Source organism: Vicia villosa, linkage group LG3 (assembly GCF_029867415.1).
Source record: "Vicia villosa cultivar HV-30 ecotype Madison, WI linkage group LG3, Vvil1.0, whole genome shotgun sequence".
In the NCBI taxonomy this organism is placed as follows: domain Eukaryota; kingdom Viridiplantae; phylum Streptophyta; class Magnoliopsida; order Fabales; family Fabaceae; genus Vicia; species Vicia villosa.
This window is the reverse complement of record NC_081182.1, coordinates 40,476,644-40,500,227: the sequence shown is the minus strand read 5'-3', so window position 1 is coordinate 40,500,227 and position 23,584 is coordinate 40,476,644. Positions and strand designations below refer to the sequence as shown.

Genomic DNA, 23,584 nt, shown 5'->3' with positions numbered 1-23,584 from the left:
TAACATGAGTAGTTAGATGCATTAGGTTAACCCAGAGAAACTACCCTTTTAACTACCCTACGAAGGAGTGTAGGAGATCCAAGGCCAGGATATATCCAACAGTCCCCCGCACGACACGTCAAGGGAATAACGGGTTGTTATAACCACTCCATTATATAAATTATACGTGCTAACATTACATGTCAAGTCCTCTTCCTCCACTGAAGTTCAGATCCACTGTTGTCTACTGCGATCACCAATTCTCTGATCGATTCTGGTTCCATCACAGAAAGATTACAAACTAGAAATTCAAGACTAGAAACAAGATCACGTGAACAAGAAACAAAGAAAAGGGACTCTCAATGCTACTGCATTAGTAGCATACTGCTTTGTCTCTATTAACCAAAAATAGAGGATGCTGTTAAAAAGGAAAAGAAGACAAAACTTCAAGCTAGGCAAGATAAATTTTGGCTTAATGCCGTCTCACATTCTCTATACTTTTTCAAGTACTAAAAATTCAATATCTACAATTAATGACATAATCAACCCTACTAATTATATATAACTAGCAACTTCCTGCATGATACAAATAGAAAACTAATAATGACAGGCTCCCTCTTATTCACATGTACTGCAATTTTTTATTACTTAAATTCCGTCTTCATCTCTCTGTGTGTCCACATTCAACTGAATTTGTCAACTAATGTAAAGTAAGCACAACAAATAAAATATTGTTGCAATCAGTCCAATGATCTTTCATTTCTCTAGTATGATATTATATAATGAGTTGATTTCTTTGTTTTAGTTGTACCTTTTTTAATGTGTTGAAACATTCAATTTTCATGCTGCAAGTAAAACCAAAACAAATATAGAAACATGTATGAAATCAGTTTTTCTTTCATTGTTTGATAGAAAATGGTGACGCACTAGAAAAATAGTCTTGAGAAAATGACTGTTCAAATATTGCAACTGGTTTGAAAAAACTACGAAGTTTAAATCTTTCATCAGAAAAATATAGTTTGTTTCTTTTTATTGTTTGGAGTTTATCTTATAACTTCTCAACAGAATCTTTGTTACATGGAGAGTGGAACCAGCTTTGTCCCGGAAATGACAGAAAACATAGCTATGGATTCAGCAGAGAAGAGACTCAATGAGCTTGGTTACAAGCAAGAACTAAGAAGAGAAATGGTTTTTGTTCTTTTTGCATCTTGATCTAAATTTTCTCACTATGAAAATCACTTTTTGTTTTTCTTGTAATTAAAGCTATTGATTTTTCCTTGTATTTTGCAGACGATGTTCAAAACTCTTGCGATATCATTTTCAACAATGACGCTTTTTACTGGAATCACCCCTTTGTATGGTTCTAGCCTTCAATATGCCGGCCCTGCGAGTCTTGTCTGGGGTTGGGTAGTTGTTTGTTTCTTCACTTGGTTTGTTGGAATTGCTATGGCTGAGATATGTTCATCTTTCCCGGTTAGTCTCTTCTCATAAAGTTTATGCGTGTATCAGTGAATCGGTGAATAATTTACGTAACTAATTTTTCATTTTTGATTCACTCTATAACAGACAACTGGTTCTCTGTACTTTTGGGCTGCACATTTAGCTGGTCCGAAATGGGGACCATTTTCTTCATGGTGCTGTGCTTGGCTTGAAACCATAGGTCTTATTGCTGGGATTGGGACTCAGGTAAATGGACTAATTCGGTTAAACTTCTACTCAGTGTTTCCGTAGATTGCGTGCAAAAGTAACTCATACTTTTCATGGTTGGAATTTGGAAAGGCCTATGCAGGATCACAAACATTGCAGAGTATAATCCTACTTTCAACAGGCACAAATAAAGGCGGAGGGTACTTTGCCCCGAAATGGCTGTTCTTGTGTATGTACATTGGCCTCACTGTTATTTGGGCAGCATTGAACACATTTGCATTAGAAGTTATCGCCTTCATCGATATAATTTCAATATGGTGGCAGGTACTTTAGATTACGGTGATTGCGTGGTATCGTGACTCTGAAATGTACATCGCAATTTACTCATACTCATTTTTACTGTCAGGTTATCGGTGGAGCAGTGATAGTGATATTGTTACCTTTGGTGGCACTAACTACACAATCAGCTTCATATGTGTTCACAAACTTTGAATTAGCACCTAATACAACAGGAATATCAAGCAAACCGTATGCGGTGATTCTATCATTTCTTGTGAGCCAATATTCCCTCTATGGATACGATGCTGCAGCACATTTAACCGAAGAAACTAAAGGCGCAGACAAGAACGGACCCATAGCAATACTCGGTAGTCTCGCCATCATTTCAGTATTTGGTTGGGCTTATATCTTGGCACTTACATTCAGCATTCAGGTATAAACATAATCAACCAATTAACACTTCAGTTTTTGGCAGAAAAATGATAATTAACACCGATTTTCATCTCTGATTCAGGATTTCACTTATCTTTATGATCCAAACAATGAAACTGCTGGAGCATTTGTGCCAGCACAGATATTATATGATGCATTCCATGGAAGATATCACAATTCTGCAGGAGCAATAGTTCTACTATTTGTCATTTGGGGTTCTTTCTTCTTTGGTGGACTTTCAATCACCACAAGTGCTGCCAGAGTCGTAAGTACTACGACCCTACGAGCCTTTATGCTTGATTTATTTGAGTTTATCTCGTAAACAATAAACAGTTACGAAACACGTAACTACTTTTCAGGTTTATGCACTGTCAAGAGATAAGGGCGTGCCATTTTCATCCTTATGGCGAAAACTGCATCCAAAGCACAAGGTACCTACAAATGCTGTATGGCTATGTGCAGCAATATGCATTCTTCTTGGCCTACCAATATTGAAGGTGAATGTGGTATTTACTGCAATAACATCAATATGCACAATTGGTTGGGTTGGTGGCTATGCAGTACCAATCTTTGCAAGAATGGTGATGCCTGAGAAGAATTTCAAGCCTGGGCCATTTTATTTAGGAAAGGCAAGAAGACCAATATGTTTGGTAGCATTTCTGTGGATTTGTTATACATGTAGTGTGTTCCTTTTGCCAACTCTTTATCCTATAACTTGGGATACTTTCAACTATGCACCTGTTGCTCTAGGGGTAGGTTTGGGTTTAATAATGGTTTGGTGGGTTTTAGATGCAAGAAAATGGTTTAAGGGGCCAGTTAGGAATATTGATGCTCAAAATGGAAAGGTGTAGTTATTGATCAGTTTGAAGAATAAGTGGTGGAATATTCTTTATCCCATACTTGTTGCTTTAGACTTGTATGTACTATGGTTTTATTAATACAAATATTTAAAATCCTTCGGTTCAAAGAGGTAAGATGTTAATGCAATAAAATTTAATGACTGATCGCCTCAATTTTTTGGAGGTTCTGTGCAGGTTAGTCATAATTCAACCATGACAAAATAATTATAGGTCTTATTTAACCCTATTTTAATAGTGGCAAAGATTTATGAGATCCTATTTAATTACGGTAGTCCGCCTTGCATGCATTTAAAGATGGCTCTGCTCTTAACGGAAGACAATTATCCATTGTGGCAAGGTGCGATGTCCATTGCTCTTGGTGCTACTAAGAACAAGATAGGTTTTTGTTGATGGAATGATTCCTCAACCTCCTGTTGATGATCCACAATGGCTTCGTAACGACATTGTCATTTCTAAGGAAGTATATGCTAGAATCATCTAATTTTCTACTGCAGGGTCGATTTGGATTGATTTGCAAAGTACATTTTCTACAAAATAATGGTCCAATATTGTTTCAACTTTGCAAGGATTTCATCACTTGATTTTGATTGAGCAAGTTTTTATTTTCATGCTATGATTTATGGATGGAATCATGCAAAGTACAAAGGCTTTTCAAAAGTTTTCAATTTAGTCATCAACCTCGTATGAACTATTGAAATTTTTTAGTCATTTGTCATTTGTGTTGATTTTTTTGAGGAGAAGAAAAAAAAAAGTTAGGGAGAGTTGATAAGTGTCAAATTTATTAATTTTACATACGCGTTTATTAACTTAACACAAGTAATCACATGAAACACCTCCAATTTATCATAAAATGAAGATAAAACACTTGTTGAACTTTTTATCATAAAAATAATTGTCATAACCATTCATTTTATATATACTTCTAGTTATCATTTGTGAGAGAGTTTACACCATAAACTCACTAATACAACAAGAGATAAAGTAAGAGGGGAGAATGAAGATTCAAGCGTTGTTCGAGAAATCAACCTAGATGTTATTTCAATCCTTTCTTTTAGATTGTCATTGTAAAACTACTTTGAGTAAAGGTAGATGATTTCTCTTTGGGTTAAATACGTTTTTAGTCTCTATAAATATGCGATCCTGCATTTTTAGCCCCTATAAAATTTTCCTTCAATGAACGGTCCTTCTAAAATTTGTATGCATGTAATTTCAATCTCTGCTGTCAAACTAATGTGTATTTTAGAATGATTATTTGGCAGACATGTTCATAATGTTTTAAAAAGTTTCTGGAAAAAAAAAACTCAAAATTTAATTTTTAAGTTGAGATTTTCATTACTTTTATCATTATTTTTTGAAATTTAAAAAATTCTAAAACTTGGTAAATAAATATTTTACAGTATTCTAAACATATATTAAGAAAAATATTCAAAAATTTAACAATTAAAGGGTAATTAATCAGTTTTTAAAATTTTAGAAAATAGCAAGGACTGAAATTGCATGCATAAAAATTTTAGAAGGACCATTCATTGAAGGAAAATTTTAAAAGGACTAAAAATACAGGGTCACATATTTATAGGGACTAAAAACATATTTAACCCTTTCTCTTTTGTTGGAGTTAGATATAGTCATCCGAATATGGCGAATCAACTGGTGGCCAAAGTAGTTCTTGAGGGAATTATTATGGCTTTTACTGTGACTCTAACTACTTTTGCAAGATGGCGAATTTAGAAAATCAGGTGAAGAATGCCAACATCAACAAGAATCAGCAAAGAGAGAGCAGGGAAGGAAAGGTTAGGGGTTGAAAAATTTCGGATAATCTAATTTCTGTTCTACATCCACCGTCCATAATGGATCAATCAATGCATCAAATAGTGACAATAAAATCATCAGGTCTACAAATTCCATCTCCTTTTATTGATTTCTTTTCTCTGGTAAATTCTTCTAATTTACACAGCTTACAAAAAAGCTTTATACCTTGCAAACCTGAAAAAACATTCTTAATAAACTAAATAAGTTGGAGATAGGGTTGTTCAAAATAAACCATGAATCGAACTAAATCGCCGAACCGAACTGAACTGGAGTTAAAATAACCGAACCATTACTAATAGTTAGTAAACCAAACTTATATTTTATTAACGGTTCAAGAACCGGACAGTTAAAAAATTAAACAATCTGAAATTATTTCCGATTACTTAAAATTTTAAATTTCATATGATATTATATTAGTTCTTTTGATCACATGATATTATATTAGTTGATACTTGGTTAAGTGTTATTTTCTTCAAATTAATATTTCAACATTAAAGTTTATTTTAAATATGAAAAATAGTTTATTAAAAAATAACTTTTTAAACAGTATGAATAATATTTAATTTTGTCTTTGCTAAACACGTAATGAACTGAAGATTCAATTAAGTGGATATTCGAAATATGGTAATGTGTTAGTGATTTAAAATAAAATCAATACTGATAATCAATAATGTTGTTTTAGAAAAAAATGTACAGATGAAATGTAGTAAAAAAAGCTTTATTAAATAGAATGTCATTGTTGTTACATATGAAACTTTGAAAACGATTAAATAAAATGTCAATTTTATATACTGTCATTATTAAAAAACAATTAAATAGAATATCATTGTTATATACTGTTCATTTGTTAATATATTTTTACGTCTTTATTAATGTGTTAATGTGTTGGTTTTAAAAGATTAATCTAAAATATGATATAAGTAATATGAGGTTTAATAATAAAATTTTAAATTTTTTAATAGATTAGTAATGTTAATTTAAACCTGTTTAGATTTAAATACTTTTGCGGTACATATTGGTGACAAAAAAACACTTATAAAAACAGTTTTGAAAAATCAAAAATAATTTCTTATAAAAACAATTTAAAAAATAAATAAATAATGGTTTTGTTTATCATAACAAATGGTTACTAACAGTTTGTTATGGTTCTGAATTAAGAACCGGTATATCGAATCACTTATTTGGTTCAGTTTAGTTTTCAACAAATCTAAACGGTTCGGTTTAGTTCAGTTCTTATAATTATTTGTTATGGTTCAATTCAATTAGGGGTGGCAAAATGGATGGATTGGATGGATATGGATTGCATTCTTAATGGATGGATCAAACCAATCCATTAATCCATTACAATCCATTAAACTCTCTGAATAAAAATCCAATCAAATCCATCCATTAAGGAATAAAATCATCCAATCCATCCATTAACAAATTTCTAATGGATGGATATCCATCCAAAAGATAATTAAAAATATTTTATTTTTAAAAAAATTTTCATAAAAATAATAATTTACGTATTTTAAAATAGTTTTTTCGTTTTTCTTAAAAATAATTGATTTTTCGTTCTTCCAAATAAAATTGAATTTTCGTTTTTTCAAAAAAAACTCGATTTCTCGTTTTTCCGAAAAAAAACTCGATTTTTTATTTTTTCGAAAAAACTCATTTTTTTCGTTTTTTCGAAAAAAACTCAATTTTTTCGTTTTTCTAAAAAAACTCGATTTTTTCGTTTGTCTGAAAAGGACTCGATTTTTTTGTTTTCCAAAAAAAACTCGACTTTTTTCGTTTTTCTGAAAAAGACTCGATTTTGTTGTTTTCCATAAAAAAACTCGATTCTTTTCGTTTTTCCGGAAAAAAAACTCGACTTTTTTCGTTTTTCGAAAAAATATCGATTTTTTCGTTTTCCCCAAAAAAGCTCGACTTTTTTCATTTTTCCAAAAAAACTCAATTTTTTTCGTTTTCCCAAAAAAACTCGACTTTTTTCGTTTTTCCAAAAAAACCTCGATTTTTTTCATTTTTTCGAAAAAAACTCGATTTTTCCGTTTTTCGAAAAAATCTCGTCTTTTTTCAGTTTTTCGAAAAAAACTCGAGTTTTCCGTTTTTCCAAAAAACTCGACTTTTTTTCGTTTTTCCGAAAAATAACTCGATTTTTTTCGTTTCCCCAAAAAATCTCGACTTTTTTCCATTTTTTCGAAAAAAACTCAGTTTTTTCGTTTTTACGAAAAAACTCGATTTTTTTGTTTTTCTGAAAAAAAAACTCGGCTTTTTTGTTTTTTGAGAAAAACCTGATTTTTTTCGTTTTTCTGAAAAACACGATTTTTTTTGTTTTTCGGAGAAAACTAGGTTTTTTTTGAAAAACTCGATTTTTCGTTAATTCGAAAAAACTCGATTTTTTTGTTTTCCCGAAAAAACTGGATTTTTTTGTTTTTCGTAAAAACACGATTTTTCGTTTTTTGGAAAAAAAACTCGATTTTTCAATTTTCTGAAGAAACTCGATTTTTCAATTTTATGAAGAAACTCGTAAATAATTTAAACCATTTAAAGTATAAAATAAAAATAATCCATTGGATTATCAAAATGTGTTGGATGGATTGGATCCATCCATGTATATAAATGGATGGATTTAATCCATCCATTAACTTATTTTTTATTTGGAGGATGAATTGGATGGATTTTTTGGTGGATGGATTGGATGAATTTTAGCTTAATTGATCCAATTGTCACCCCTAAATTCAATACAGTTTAATTTTCTTAAAAAACTATACCATGAACAATCCTAATTAGAGACAATATTTGTTAAAGAGACAAGGTCCAAAGAAAGAATGACATCATGGAATTGAATACCAATAAAGTGTTTTTAGCACAAAACAATTTGTTAACTCTAGCATTAGATAAGCTTGCAAAGCAACTATTCAAGCTACCTCAACAGCTTAACAAAAATGTATGAGGTACCTGTCATACCCCAAAATTTGCCCATACTTTTTCTTCTATTCAAATTCAAATCAAGGTACAAAGTTCCAAGACACACTCTCCTATACAAGGCTCATAAATTAAGGGTTTGGCTTATTCAAAGGAAAATCAGTGAATCAATATCTCCAAGGCATCTCATATGGCTCAATATATTTCACATTACCTCTATAACAAGTATCAAGTCTCAATTCAAAGGATCGGTCACTCAATTGTTCAGAAAATCAACAGTCGACTAAGTTAACCTAAAAGTCAACTGTGGTCAAAGTAAAGTCAAAACTCCTGATTTTTTGTCAAGATCCTCATATTGAAGTATCATTCACCATTTGATCAATAATTGATCATGGTTCATCAAGGAAAGATAAAAAATCAACAAATCAAAAAGTTTCTAAATTAGGGTTTTGTATGGGAAAAGTTAACTAAACTTTGACCAGCCATAACTTTCACATGGAACATCCAAAATTTTCCATCCAAAGCTCATCTTGAAGGAAATTTGATTCTCTACAACTTTGTCTCTCACATGCCAAGTCTAAAAATGCTTCATTTGAGAGATATGGACCAAAACATTATAGGTCCTTTTCAAAAGTCAACCAAAAGACATTTTTTTCAAAAGGACACACAAGGAGCATGGAAAATTATTTTGATATGAGACCAAAGACACTGATTAGAGGACTCTCTATGGTTTCTAAAAAGTCATAGAACTCCTCCATACCTCAAAAATTGAGGGAGATAGACCTTGTCAAAGTTTGACTATTTTCAAGGGCATATGTGAAGAGAAAAGGTTCAAAAACTCCAAATATTTCCAAATGGGCCTACATTCTTTCCATCCAATCTCTATCATAAGCCCATGCACGCCCTAAAGCAAGAGTCATGCTATTTTTATTATTTTATTTAATTATTTTATGGTTTTTATCACTTTAAACCATAAATAAATTATATAAAATAGGTAAAATAAATATGAAATATATATTTGCTTTGATTTTAAGTCAAAGAATCAATCAAATATATTCCCTTAAAGGGACCAAATAATCTTTGAACAAATTGAGTCAATATTGGCCAAATTAGAAAGTTTTATAATTAATTTTCAATCATATTTTCTCAAATCACTAATACTTGATTCATCAAAGATTTGTTGATGTTTTGTTGACCTAACTGGTCCAATATATAAACACAAGGATTGGCAAACAAGGGGGGACGAATTTTTGAGAAGATTTGCAGACAAAAGAAGCCAAAACCGAGTTCATCAAGTGCAAGAAAAATCAAATTCATTCTTAAGGCTTGGGCTTGATTCATAGACTTTTGGAGATTCAAACTTGTCCTTGGGATATTACTGATTGTTTCCTAAGCATTGTCAAGGTCAAAAGCGTTCAGAAGCAAGCACATACGTTCACGGTTTGCGCGTATTATTTGGATTTCGTTTTCATTAATTTATGCATGGTTAATGTAATTCGATTGCATATTTGTATTCTGGACGTTATTGCGAAGTTTTCTGTATGGTTTGATTGTTGTTCAAGTGCAGGGAGCATCATTCACCATGGCTAGGGTTAGTGACCTTCGATTTAGGGTTTTTATATGCAGGATCAATTGGACCATGAGACTTGTACCATTACGCTCAGGAAGCAATTTCGGATCGATACATGGTCGTTCCTTTGATTTATGTTGCGTTTTTGAAGGTTTGCAGGCTACGGCAACGTGTAGAAACCGTGGGCAAAAGCGTTGCCGTTTCTGAAAATCAAATGAGGAAGATGACGAGAAGCCTGGGCGCGATTTTGTTTTTTTAATTTTAGTAAATTTGCTTCATTTATTATGATTAGCACGCATGTCACTAACAGCGTATTATCGATGGCTCAATGGAGAACGATGGCGTCCAAAGGCTTTGGTATATGGGGTCGAGGGTTCGACCCTTGATGGCTGCAAATTGTTTTTTTTTCTATGTCTTGGGTTCGACCCTTGATGGCTGCAAATTGTTTTTTTTCTATGTCTTGCTGTACTAGCCACACAGATCCAGTGATTCACTGCTGCGCATGATCATGGGATGCTATCCATCAACAGCCCTTGGATCTTCATCAGCTCATATCTGAAAGATCAAGAATGCTTCCCCACCATGGACCATCAAGTCGCCATCACAACTAAACAAAGCTAAGTCATTTTAATTTTCCTTTTATTTCAATTGTTTTTTTCTATCTTTTCAAGCAACCTTAAGAAAATAATAACCAAGCTTTTATTTTTATTATTTACATAAATTCAAACTTTTTTTCTTAATAAATTAGTTTAATTAATTTAGAATAATTAGATTAAAATTAATTTGGAACTAATTGGTTTAAAGTTAATTAGGATTTATTCTAGGATTTAAGATAAATTAATTTAATCAGGATTAGCCAATTTTAAAATTAATTAGGTTAAAAACCAATAATTAGTTTTTAAGTTTGTTAACCTCGATTCATTTAGAAACCCTAATAGCCTAGTTTTTTGGTAGGCGTCGTCCATTAACTTTAAAACCTTGTGCCCTAAATCAGGGTTTGCGAGGTCTGTCGAAGATCATTCATGCACTAAACATATTTCTTTGTGTATTCTTTTCAGGGCAATCTTCAGATATCTCCCGACTACGCGCCCCCACCAATCGAAAGCTAAGTTTTTTTAATTCTTTTCTTATTTAAATATTATTTAAATTCTAATTTTTCCTTTTTGCCCAAAATAGGGTTTACTTCATCTGTTAATGAATCTGCTCTACACTAACACTTTATTATTTTCATTGTAATTTTTCAGGGTCGATCAAGGGTTCGAGGAAGATCGAGACATTCAATGTTTAAAACTAATTATCGATCCTTCTTATTTTCTGTCTTTTAATTTCCCCGTCCCCGCAGGTGTTTATTGTAATAGCGTAGGTTTTTTATCTTTACGCCTTTAATTTCCGTATGATTTTAACTGCGTGGTTAGTAATCTTAGGGAGTGCAAGCCTTTAACAGAATTAGAATAACTATAATTATAAGATAAATATTACCTGAATACAACCACGTGATTGGTGCACACTGCACACACTCACCTTTAGGGTAACCTCTTCTGCTGCCTTGTTGCCTGTTGCCTCTAAATTGTACTAAATAGTCAAGTCCCTTCGAATATAGGGATACCTTAGCTTGTTGCCTTCGATTCAAAATCACCCCGTCCCTCCGATAAAAGATCATAGTCCCTTCGAGTTGCCTACGAGTAAAATGATCTTGTCCCTCGATGTTGCCTCGATTAAATGGTGATAGTCCCTTCGAATGCTAAGGTATCCTTACTGTTGCCTAAATGACTATTATATCCTTCCCTTAGACTACCTGCCCTCTTTATGGCAAGGGACAGTCTTATGCCTAAAAGAACAATTTTTCAAACTTAGGGTAGTTGCTACTAATTGCTTGCTCTAATTCAAATCACTTTTTACACTTCTTTTTTCAAATTCAAAAAGACTACGCTTATTTATAAGCTAAAGTTCTTCTTCGAAAATCTCTTTAAACAATTCAAACATTTCAAACAAAGTGAGCTAAGCAATTAAGAGCCCATGGATAACCATGGATACAAAGGGTGCCTTACACCTTCCCTTTGTATAACTTACCCCCCGAACTCAAAATATTTTTAAAAGGTCTTTTCCTGTTCTTTTAGCCTTTCATAATTGGATAAAATAAAAGTCGGTGGCGACTCTTGCTTACCGCACATTTCGATATAAAGGTCAGTTCATCGTATGACAGTACCAAAGCAAAGGAAAATCACTTACTGTATGTTATGTAGAGATGATCATCTTACTGGATTATGCCCACCTATAGATGAGGAATTCAACTATGTCAACAATCAATAGAGGCTTGGGCTATATCAGAATTAGGGGTGGCAATGAAATTCATTAACTCAATATCCATCTGATCCATCCAGTAAATAATCCATCCAATCCATCCATTATGTAAACTATTAGTTAATGGATTGGATTCAATCCATCCATTTAGATTCATGGATGAATCCAATCCATCCGACACATTATGAAAATCCAATGGATTGTTTATATTTTTTATTTTAAATTTGATAGATTATTTTTATTATAAAATAATACGAAATATATTTATTCAACAAATTAAAAAAAATTATTATAAAATAATTTAAATATCTCTTAAAGTCTTACTACTCTAAAAATATCTCTTAAATATCTTCTTTATTTTGTTTATGCAATTTGCTAAGAATAGTATAGATTTATCAATTTAATTTATTTACATTGAAATTATAAAATTGAAACAGTAAAATAACGTTTTTACTTAATTTTAAATTTTAATGGTCTTTCTACATACACCACATAGCTGGAGATGTATTCCTAATAAAAATAACGAGAAGTTAACAAATGAATGGCTGGAAACGTATTTCTATTTTAAATATTTAGACTTCAGTTGGGAGTTTCGTAAAGATCGGCTAATTTTTTGTTTTAGTTACATGAATTTACTTTGTTACTATTATAACAAATTGGTTTTAACATACTTATATTAACCACTTACATCTAATCATATCGTTTATTAAAAAATAAAAAATAAAAATTATGTTATTAAAAGAATAATAAAAAATTTAGTTTAGAGATATTTTTTATAAAAAATTGTAAAATTTTAAAAATCAAATAAATTTTTGTAGAAAAATTAAATTAACTTTATGGATGGATGGATATCCATCCATTAAAAAGTTGTTAATGGATGGATTGGATGGATTATATCTTTAATGGATGGATTGAATTGGATTTTTCAAAAGAGATTTTAATGGATTGTTAATGGATTCATTTGATCCATCCATTAGCAATCCAATCCATATCCATCCAATCCATCCATTTTGCCACCCCTAATCAGAATATCAACTTTCAGTGGGAAAGAATTACAACCAAGGTTGGAGTTGTTAATGGATGGATTGGATGGATTATATCTTTAATGGATGGATTGGATTGGATTTTTCAAAAGAAATTTTAATGGATTGTTAATGGATTAATGGATTCATTTGATCCATCCATTAGCAATCCAATCCATATCCATCCAATCCATCTATTTTGCCACCCCTAATCAGAATATCAACTTTCAGTGGGAAAGAATTACAACCAAGGTTAGAGATAAAAAATTGGACCATCAAACTGACAACTATGTCAAAAATATATTTAACCACCTCCTCAAGATAAAATAGAAAAATTGGAGGATACACTAAACTATTTTATGCAGTTGTCCATGGCCAACTGGAAAAAAAGGCTTATATCAAGAAACTTGAAACACAAATTAGCCCAATAGAAAAACAATTGGTAGAACAACCAAGTGGTGCTTTCAATGCAAACACCCAAACATATACAAAAAAAAAAAGTTATAATGCAATCGCAGTTGGTAAATAAAAATAAGTTTTTGTTGAACGAGGTCAAGAAATAGTGGAGCAAAAAGGTAATAAAGTGAAGCTGGAGGAAGATAGAGGAAAGCTAAAAAATCCATTCGTTCAACATACACCTCCTCCACAAATTCCAGCATGTGATGAAAAGATCTTGACAAGGCATGAATCTTACACTGATAGAGAAAACATTCAGCAGAAAGAAAGGTACAATACCGTTATCCAACAAGATTTGCTTCTAAAAGAAAATGATCTAGGTGGATTCACATTACCCCTAACCATATGTGGTGCAGTGGTTGGAAATGCACTGGTTGACTTGGGTGTCAGTATAAACATGTTTCCTTTATTAGTGATACAAAGAATTAGTGATAATAAGGTCAAACTAAGGGTGTCTAAATGGGCTCAACCTGCCAGGCGTAGCTATTTTGTCCGCACTTTCTTGTGGGACGAGCCAAGTTTTTAGGAGCACAACCTCTAATGTGTTATCCCCGCCTCACACGCTTTTGCGGGCAGAAACATTAACAAATTTTTTCAATTTTTAGGCTTTAGAGGTGAAATGTCTGCGGGCCCGCCACCCCCCCTCATTTTTATGCGAAGCGAACAAGGTTTTAGGCTCATACCCTCAATTATGTTGGCCCCACTTTTTTACGGGCTTTTGCGAGGCAAGTCTAAATAGGGCGGGCATGCTTATTTGTTACCCTTAGGTGGAACCAGCACATAAAGCAGTGCTAATGGCATTTAGGGCCATCACAAATCCTGTCGGAATAACAAAAAATAGTTTGGTTAAACTAAACAAGTTCATATTTCTGGAGGATTTCATCATCATGGATATCAAGGAAGAACCTAACATTCCTCTCACCCTAGGTCGTTCTTTCATGAAGAGTGATTGGATGCTAATAGATATTGAAAAAGGAAGCATAAAGGTAAGGGTCAAATATGATGACGTATGTTTTAGGTTATTTGAAATCACGGGACACCAAAACGTTAAGCTAATGAAGTTAACGAAGCCATTGTTGGGAGGCAACCTAATCTTTTGAAACTTGTTTAATTATTTAGAATTCAAATTGAAAAGTTTTTGAATTACATAAAACCGGAGTTTTTCACAGTCTTCGGAGACTTCACTAAGCAAACTTTTTCAAAGGCACCATCTCGCTTAGTGAACTCAGTTCAACAACATACTTAGGAAACCACACATGTTCTCTAAGAAAACGTTTGTAAGTACGGAGTGCGCCTAAGAAGGGGCGAATTAGGTACTTTAAATTTTTTTGAATTTTAGTGATGAAGGTATTCTATTTTTCTGGATTGAGATGAAGTTAGAAAGCGATAAAGTGCAGAAAAATAATAATCGCAAGGATGTATCCTGGTTCTCCTTGCAATTTGAGAGTACTCCAGTCACCTTTCAACACGAAAGAGATTTCACTATTGTTTGGACTTGTACACGACCAACAAAAACACCAAGAACAATTCTCTTGGCTTTTCACTAAATACCTAAGAGAACAATCCTCCCTTAATGACTCTCTTGTTTCCAACAAACCTGGATAACAAGGATACAACAAGTATTTTGAGTTTTTACAAGAATTTGAAATGAAATATACAATGTATCAATCACTTGATTGATCTTCTCTTCCAATCATACAATTTATAATGAAAATATAGTGCTCAAGTGTTTATAAGAATGATATGAGTTTTTTGGACTGTAATGAACAAACATGCATAAAAATTCTTTGTGAAATATCAAGAGCAAAACACTTGTTTGGAAATTTGAGTAAAAAATATGATGTTAAATTGTAATGGAAGAGGTGATTTTTGTATTCTGAAAGTATATATATATATATATATATATATATATATATATATATATATATATATATATATATATATATATATATATATATATATATATATATATATAGTCTTGGGTATGATTCAATGAAAAGGTGCAAGGATTGAAAGACAAAGTTTGAGACACGTTCAGATTTGAAAACATACTGAAAAATAGCCACTGACTTGCAGGAAATTGATTTCCAAAACATGGGTAATCGATTTCCATGTGAAACGTTGCACCTGAAGTTCAAAAATGCGTGAGGGAAATTGATTTCCAATAATAAGGTAATTGAATTCCAAGCCTGGAAAATGAATTCTAGAAAAGGGAAATTGGCTGGGCACAAAGTGGAAATCGATTTCTCATATAGGGGTAATCGATTTCCTAAACATGATTTTGACATTAACTTTGGTTTTTAGGAAAAAAATGAATGCATATTTTTTTAAAGCACAAGAGACCAATGTATGCTAGTGTTTTGGAGAATAATTGAGCACTAAGTTATCAAAATAAATGCATGCTTAAACCTCTATCAATCAAGATCCATGCTTAGTTTTCAAATTTAATTTTGAGTAATTTGGTGATAGCTTTTGCTCATGATAAGACTTGGACACTGAAATTGATATAATGCTCTTGAAGCTTTTTCCAAACTTTTTGACATGATTATTTGACTTGCACTTTGTCTTCATCAAAACACATTGGATGGAGAGTCTTGACTTCACATTTGTTTTCGCCTAGTGACAAACTCACTGCATCCAAAATTTTCAAATTCACGCAACTTCTCTTAGCGAGACAACAAATTTCTTAGCGAGAGTGTCATTGCAGAACATTGAGAACTGGGTTCATACACGAAACCCTCTGTTTAAAGACACTTTCAACTCATACATAAAAATGCTATAAAAAGGCATGTCTGTGGTGTTGGAGATAACATCAGCCTGAGAGCGTATTCTGTTTCATCTGAAAAAACCATCAGATAGACGCAAAATGAAACATTAGAAGATTTATATAGGAAGATTGATAATCAACAAAGAGAATTTCAAGATAAGTTATACGTGGAGCAAAAAACTTGCATGAGAGAAGTGGAACAAACAAAATAGTTTTATGTGGTATGTGAGAATATTGTGATTATTCTGTTATGTGCATATATATGTTAGAATATTGTGTTAATTCTATTATTTGTTCCTATGTTTTTTATGATGTAGAGAATAACTGGTATCGTCCAACCGTGTACGAATGAATATGATAATGAGGATGATCAATTACTTTCTAGAAATGTTGTATGTGGAGCAAGCACAAAAGGGAGTTGTTCAACCGTCCTCACCTATCACGAGATCGATGACGGGTTATTGAATCCCTCTGAAGGATCATATGCCAAAATGTTAAGTACCGTTATGCGCCACGAGGACGAGTTGTTTACTATTACGCTAGAACATGATCCAGATATTGAGGGGTTAGAGGAATTCATAATTTATCATAAAGATATAAAGGATTTGGTTGTTGGACAGAAGTGGTTGGACTTAAGGCTAATACAAGTTGGACGCACGTAAGTATATCTCATTATGGTACATTCATTGTTTTTTGTAATTTTGTAATTCCTCGCGTGTTTTTTTATATTTTTTTAACCATTTAGGTGCATTCATCGTATTTGTTGGGAAAATAACAAAAAAAAAAATTTCTACGCTTGCGGAAGCTTACCCATAAAAGAAGAAAAGAAGCTAAAAATTCAAAACTAAAACTCAAAGTTACAATTCAATTTCTAAATTTACAATAATAAAATTAAAACCCTCTCATATAATTGCAATTTTTAAGGAGAAAATTGCAAACCCTCCAAACTACAATTTTTAAGGAGAAAATTGCAAACCCTCCCTCAGTTGCAACTTTTGAACGGAAAAATTGCAAACCCTCTCTCAATTGCAACTTTTGAACGGAAAAATTGCAACCCTCTCTCAATTGCAACTTTTGAACGGAAAAATTGCAAACCCTCTATGAACTGCAATTTTTGGGCGGAAAAATTACAAACCCTCTATCAACTGCAATTTTTGGACGGAAAAATTACAAATCCTCTCAGCAAACTATTTTTTAACCGAAAAATAGAAAACCCTCTCCTCTAGAAACACAACTACCCAAATCTCCAATACACTAAAAAAACTACATTTTGTTGTTGTGTTGAAAACTAGAACTAACTATCTCTATTTATATTATTACTCCAATTCTATTTTCTTCCTACTGTCTGATGTGAGACTTGGATGAATATATTATTTAACCTAACAATATTTGTATAGAGTTAAATAAATCAGATACTTATGGATTGTTGGATCCAGTTAGAGTACGATTTACAAGTAATACTCAAAAGAAACATTGAAAACTTCTTAACATCACAGTTAACACGTGGGAAATAATGTTATTTAGCACACTTCCTCCATAAGTGAGTAATTTTAAAATAATGGTTTATCTATTATAGTTAGTTTTCATTTTTAACCAAATACTAATTATATAAATGCTTACATTATTCATTCAAAAAGCATTTTCAATTGATAATCATATCTCTTCTGATGAATATGATAACTACACTGTGTTTGTTAAACATACCACTTGAACTTAAGATGAAACATATCATTACTAGGTAACTTTATGTTTATGAAACTTTTATTAATTTTTCTTTGAATTTGTAATTATCTTAGCGTTTAATATTTTAAAATCATTTTTAGTTTACAGTGTTGTAGAGAGATATTATATGATGAACAACTATAGAAGAAAAAAAGCTCCAATTTTGTGAGCCCAAGGTAAGTACATAACTTGTGACATTAACTTATATATTCATGAAATGTGTAGTTATATATTTTCATGCAAATTGCTTAAATTGGTAGACTATGAAACAACTAGAGGGATGGGAGTGCGGGTACTATGTAATGAAACACATGTATAACATTATCTCTGTCGACATTGTTGATTTATGAGAAGGTATATATAATATCATGAAATATGTTTACAAATAACATATTAATGTTAAAGTAATTTGCTATTATAATTCAAAAGAAGTGATATTCAAATTCTCCCCACTTTTTTATGTAGATGTTCAATGACAAGACACCTTTCTCTCCCGATGACTTAGAAGACGTCCGTAAATATTGAGCGTTTGTGTTCAACGCGTTGATTGAAAAGAGGGTGGTATTTTATCAAGACTTTGTCTTTAATGGTTGGAAATTTATTTTTGTTGTGTATAACATTTTTGTATAACATTTTTTGTGAAAATTTAACTAATATATGTATAATATACAAGTTATTTATTTTTTGTATAAGTTATAATATATCTGATAACTTGTATACAAGTTAATTATGATACAAAAATACAAGTTTGTAATATATGGAAAAATAAAACTAAAATTAAAATAAACAAATTAGTTAATCACATTTATGATACTAATCGTTGTTATAAAAAGAGCGGAAAAATAAATAACCATACAATCACTAGGTATCAAACCCATGACATTTTGCTTTATATCACAATGATTGTTTACTTTGACCGTTGTGATATAAGACGTGCTACCTAGTTTATCACAACGGTCTTACGCCCGTGGTGGAAAGCATCATACATACAATCACAACTTACCTCACAATGGTTAGTCTGACGTGGTTGTATCCCTTTTCCAACCGTCATGGTAGGTGTCTTCCGTAGTATTGAAAGAAGCATGATGGACGTGTACGTGGTGTTAGATAAGGCACCAACCTGGGATTATACTTTGGAACATTAAGAAAGAGTAAGTATTTACGAAAGAAAGAGATGGACGAGTTTGTTGACAAGAAATTAGTACAGGAACGAGAATCCCAAAAGAAAGAGATTGGTGAGCACTGCGATAAGATGTTTGAAGAAAGATTAGCACTGGAGAAGGAATTGCAAAAGAAATAAATAACCGAGATATACGATAAAAATTTGAAAGAAATGTTAACACAAGAGCGAGAATTGAGCTTAGAAAGTGATGGACGAGCTTTATGCGGTATATGAAAATTGTGTGTGTTGCATCTGTTTTGTGATCTTATAACATAACAGATGCTTTGTGTATTGATGTTCTTTTATGATGCAGAAATTGGCATTGATGGGTGTAACCGTCCAACCGAGTTCAATGAAGATGATGAATTGCCTGAAAAAGTTATTTTCGATGGTGCGAGCACAAAAGAAAATTGTTCAACCGCCATACCCATACTCATACCTAAAATGAGACGATGGTTCCTTCTGACGATTCATTAAGAAAATTGGTATGTTTCATCATGGATATTAAAGAATTTATCCCTCTCCAATTAGAGCATGATCCAGAGTTAGAGGTTTTCTATATTGAACCTAAAAATATAAAAGATTTTTTGTTTGGAAATGAGGGGGTTGACATAACGATACTACAGTTGTGGTGTACATAAGTACAATTTCTATTCTAATAAATGTTAATTTTGAATTTATGCACATCAATAATTTCAATGTTAAGACAAACTTCATTTTTTAAAAATTTGTTTAACCATTTAGGTGCATGCATCTTTTTTGTATAGAATCAAATAAATTTAATTTTTAAGGATTCTTGAACCCATATTGTATGCGACTTACATCGAATTCTCAAAAAGTGAATGAAACATACTTATCATCATGGTTAAGATATGAGGGAAAAAGCCGTTTATTTAGAGCATTTTATCAATTGTGAGTAATTTTGAAATTGTGATTTTTCTAATATTTATTTTTCATATTTTACCAATTACTAATTATACTCGTGCTCATTCATTGGTCATTATCAATTGATTATCATTTGTCCTCAACAAAATATAGTAATTATGCTATGTTTCTTAGCCAAACCACTTGAACTAAAGATGAAACATATAGTTTCTATGTAAGTTTATATTTTACGAGACTTTTAGTAATATTTTCTTTTGTTGTAATTAGCTTAGCGTATAATATTTGAATTGTTTCAATATATATAGTTGTGGATGGAACAAATATGTTGAACGGAGTTAGAAAAAAACTCAAATTTTATACGACTTTGATAAGTGTATTACTTGTGACATTGATTTATCTATAGTTACATGTGTGGTTATATATTCATGTAATGTTTAAATTTCTAGACGAGGCAGCGAGGAAGATACGAGTGTAGTTATTATGTAATGAAATACATGAAAAATATTGTCTCTACCGATATTGTTGATTCTTGTGAGCATGTGTGTGTGTATTAATGATTTTTTACCGTATAAAAGTTTGTTATTATTTCAAATCAAATGATCTTATATTTTCTTCAATATTTTATATAGATGTTTAACAATACTAAATCATTCTCACCAAAAAACTTGAAAGACGTTCGTACATGTTGGTTATCTTGCTTCAATATGATTTATAGACCATACTCACATTGATTTTGTAATATATGTTTGCAATATTTTAATTTTGATGTAACTAGTATTTAGGTTTGTTTAATATTTTGGTACTATATGAAAGTCATTTTGGTGCTTACATATAGTGTATAGTTTTGTTAAAAATATTATGCTTAAGTTGGTTCGTACTTTGTTATGGTAGAAAATGTGGTATACAAATATATGGATTTTTTTTAAATAACTAAGGATTTTACCACGATTGTATTAGTCAACCATGGTGAAATGTGTCGTGTCAAATATTATAAACTCATGGTATAACTAGAAATCGAAATCATGACCTATTGACATTTTACCACAGTTGTTTGTCATGACCCTGGTGAAATGTGGTGCGCTACCTAGTTTCTCACTACGGTCACTCGTCCGTGATAGAAAATAACACATTTACTAGTTACTACCACACCCTACATTATCACGATCCATCACCCATACTAAAATATATATTTTTGCAGCAATGACTTAAAATATTTTGTTATGTCAATTGGTAAAAAGCTTGATTTTAAAAAACTTAAACTTTTATTTATCAATATGTTAAGTCGGCTAAATTGGAATCCAACTTAACAAATAAAAAATAATTATAAATTTACTCTGTATATTTTTCTTAAGTCAAGTAAAATACAATTGAATTATAATTTTTTCTCTGTAGAAATCGAGTATCCTCTATGCGTATATGTAGAGACTAATTCTTCAAATCGAATAGGACCACAATAGACGATGAAACTCTCTCAAGAGAATTTAACATCCTCAATGCTGAATTCAAATTTAGAACATCTGATTAATGTGAAAGAGATCTTTTACTATCTTATTTAAGTATTGGTACCAAATTATAAATATTTACTAAAAATGTATTTTTATATTAGAGATAATGTGTTCAATGATAAATATTTTGTTTTAGAAGATTAGAAAAATACAATAATATAAAATTATAAATATATATAATATATTGTGCGGAATCGATTTAAATTTACAAATTAGATTTTCCATTATGGGTATTCATATAGTATGATTTTGAATAATGCAATGTCTAGATTAGGGCTGTTTTTGGACCTCTAGATCCGAGAACCGGACCAATGGACTAGCCGAAATGTTACTCGGTCTGAGAATGGATAATTTTTTTATCCGAGATCAAAAATGGATACTATATTGGATGTTTATTAGATACTTTTGTCGGATATCCGAAGTAACGGTCCGATTTTGGTCAAAAAATGGTTCATCACTGTTTCGGTTCGGTCCAGATTTATCCAATTACTATTTCGGTCCAGTTCTTGGAATAACAAATATCCGGTCCGGACCGGACCGATAGCAGCCCTAGTCTAGATACAGAGTATGTAATCAATGAAGATCAATTTCAAATTCAATATCCAACCTGAGGAGTTTCTAATACTTGAGTAGTTTATCCAACATTTATCGTGTCTGATGCACATTGTCAAATCCAAACAGCATCAGCAGAGGCCCCTGGTAATATCGCAACAACAATTCGACACGTCAACACCATAAATGAGGCAACAAATAATGTGTGGGACATATTATTTCAAAAACTTTTATGTCATGTACTTTCTATAAGAATAAATATTGAACAGAATTGGTCTAAAATACATTTAACTTTTTATTTATATTTAACACAATAATGTTTTATTACTACCGATAGTAAGTGTGGTTTGGAGAGCTGGATTTTAGGTGTTTTTGCTGCTTATTAAAAGTTTGTTGATCTCCAACCTGGCTCATATTTATGGTGAAAAGGACGGATTTAAATTAGTTTTTATCCAGTTTTATTATGGCCAGATACAATCATAGTACAATCTATTTTAAATTGTTTAACATAATAATCATACACATGTTTCAATAGTAGTCAACTGTTGATGAATAATAGAAAATCCTCAAAGTCGGCTCCTCAGATATACTAGTGTTTTTTTTTTACATATAATAAGAAAAGAAAAACACTCCTATAAAAGAAAACTTTTAAAGCATCAAACAACAAAAACTCAAACTATACCATTCAAATTCTCTATAATTTTAATGGGGAATTCTTTGACTAGATTCAAATTCGAATTTGAGTATGATTTTTTTTCAATTTTAAAACATAGACAAAAGGCATGTAATTGAGACATTAGTATTCATCTTAAACTCGATCAATTAATAATTCAAAATATTTAATTTTTATGACTTAGAATATTAATTGTTTGATTATCACATTAATTTTTTGATTTATATACTATTATTTTAAATATTTAAAACATATATTTGAAAATTTATATGAATTTTTTAATTTATTATTTCTAATTTATGTTAATATGTGTTACAGTTCGAGGAAAGATTATGTGTTTGGAAAATTGACTATTTTAATTTTAAAAAATTGATTATGATGACTTGGATATGGAGCGGGGATATCCCAACCCATTTGAGACGAATTTTGGATTTAGTTATTTATTTTCGTTAGGGTTCGAGACGGTAAACATGTATTTAATTGAGATTTAGATTTGGGTATATGGATGGTAAGACTCATCTCCTCCCCCTCAACATTGTCATACATATCAACCAACAAGAACATAAATAACCATATTGAAACGTCATGGAGCTTAACTAGATTGATTGAGCAAATTGTCCATTTCTTGACAAGGAAATTTGTATAATCATTATTCTTTTGAAGATAGTAATGAAAAGAGATATTCCAATTTATATTCATATATCCCTCAATGAGTTCTAACAAATTAGGTTATGGGGGAGCTTCGAAAATCCATTGGGAACCAATTCAACCACATGCTTAGAATCTAAGTAAGAAACAAGATTTCTGAAACCTATTTCCCAACAAAGTTTTAAGCCTACCAACAAAGCCTAAATTTTTTGTGTGAAGAATATTTGACCATCATGAAGTTACATGTCCCTAATATACCAACAAAGCCTAAATTTTTTGTGTGAAGAATATTTGACCATCATGAAGTTACATGTCCCTAATATATTCAGGGGGAGAATTTCAATACAGTTTTGTCTTATCTTGTCGCTTTCGTTTCGTTTATTATTGTTTATTGAGTCTCCTTCA

At 31.5% G+C, this 23,584-nt stretch overlaps 1 protein-coding gene across 2 annotated transcripts; it reads left to right on the top strand.

Moving 5' to 3' along the window:
- Positions 1 to 557: 557 nt before the first annotated feature.
- Positions 558 to 3,315, top strand: LOC131655499 (amino-acid permease BAT1 homolog). Of its 2 annotated transcripts, none has more exons than XM_058925354.1 (8): positions 558 to 689; positions 1,045 to 1,167; positions 1,270 to 1,452; positions 1,546 to 1,665; positions 1,759 to 1,950; positions 2,033 to 2,338; positions 2,420 to 2,602; positions 2,697 to 3,315. In XM_058925354.1, the coding sequence occupies exons 2-8, from the start codon at positions 1,057 to 1,059 to the stop codon at positions 3,186 to 3,188; spliced, it is 1,587 nt and encodes a 528-aa protein (XP_058781337.1). In that variant the 5' UTR covers positions 558 to 689; positions 1,045 to 1,056; the 3' UTR covers positions 3,189 to 3,315. The 2 variants fall into 2 exon arrangements, with proteins under 2 accessions (XP_058781337.1, XP_058781338.1); XM_058925355.1 differs by lacking the exon at positions 558 to 689 and adding an exon at positions 729 to 857.
- Positions 3,316 to 23,584: the final 20,269 nt, after the last annotated feature.

What these genes read in the sequence shown, in the direction of transcription:
- LOC131655499 (XM_058925354.1), top strand. Translation starts at nt 1,057, where the DNA reads ATGGAGAGTGGAACCAGCTTTGTCCCGGAAATGACAGAAAACATAGCT. An exon ending in AAGAACTAAGAAGAGAAATG is followed by an intron (nt 1,168 to 1,269) that starts GTTTTTGTTCTT and finishes TGTATTTTGCAG; the next exon opens with ACGATGTTCAAAACTCTTGC. An exon ending in TTGCTGGGATTGGGACTCAG is followed by an intron (nt 1,666 to 1,758) that starts GTAAATGGACTA and finishes GAATTTGGAAAG; the next exon opens with GCCTATGCAGGATCACAAAC.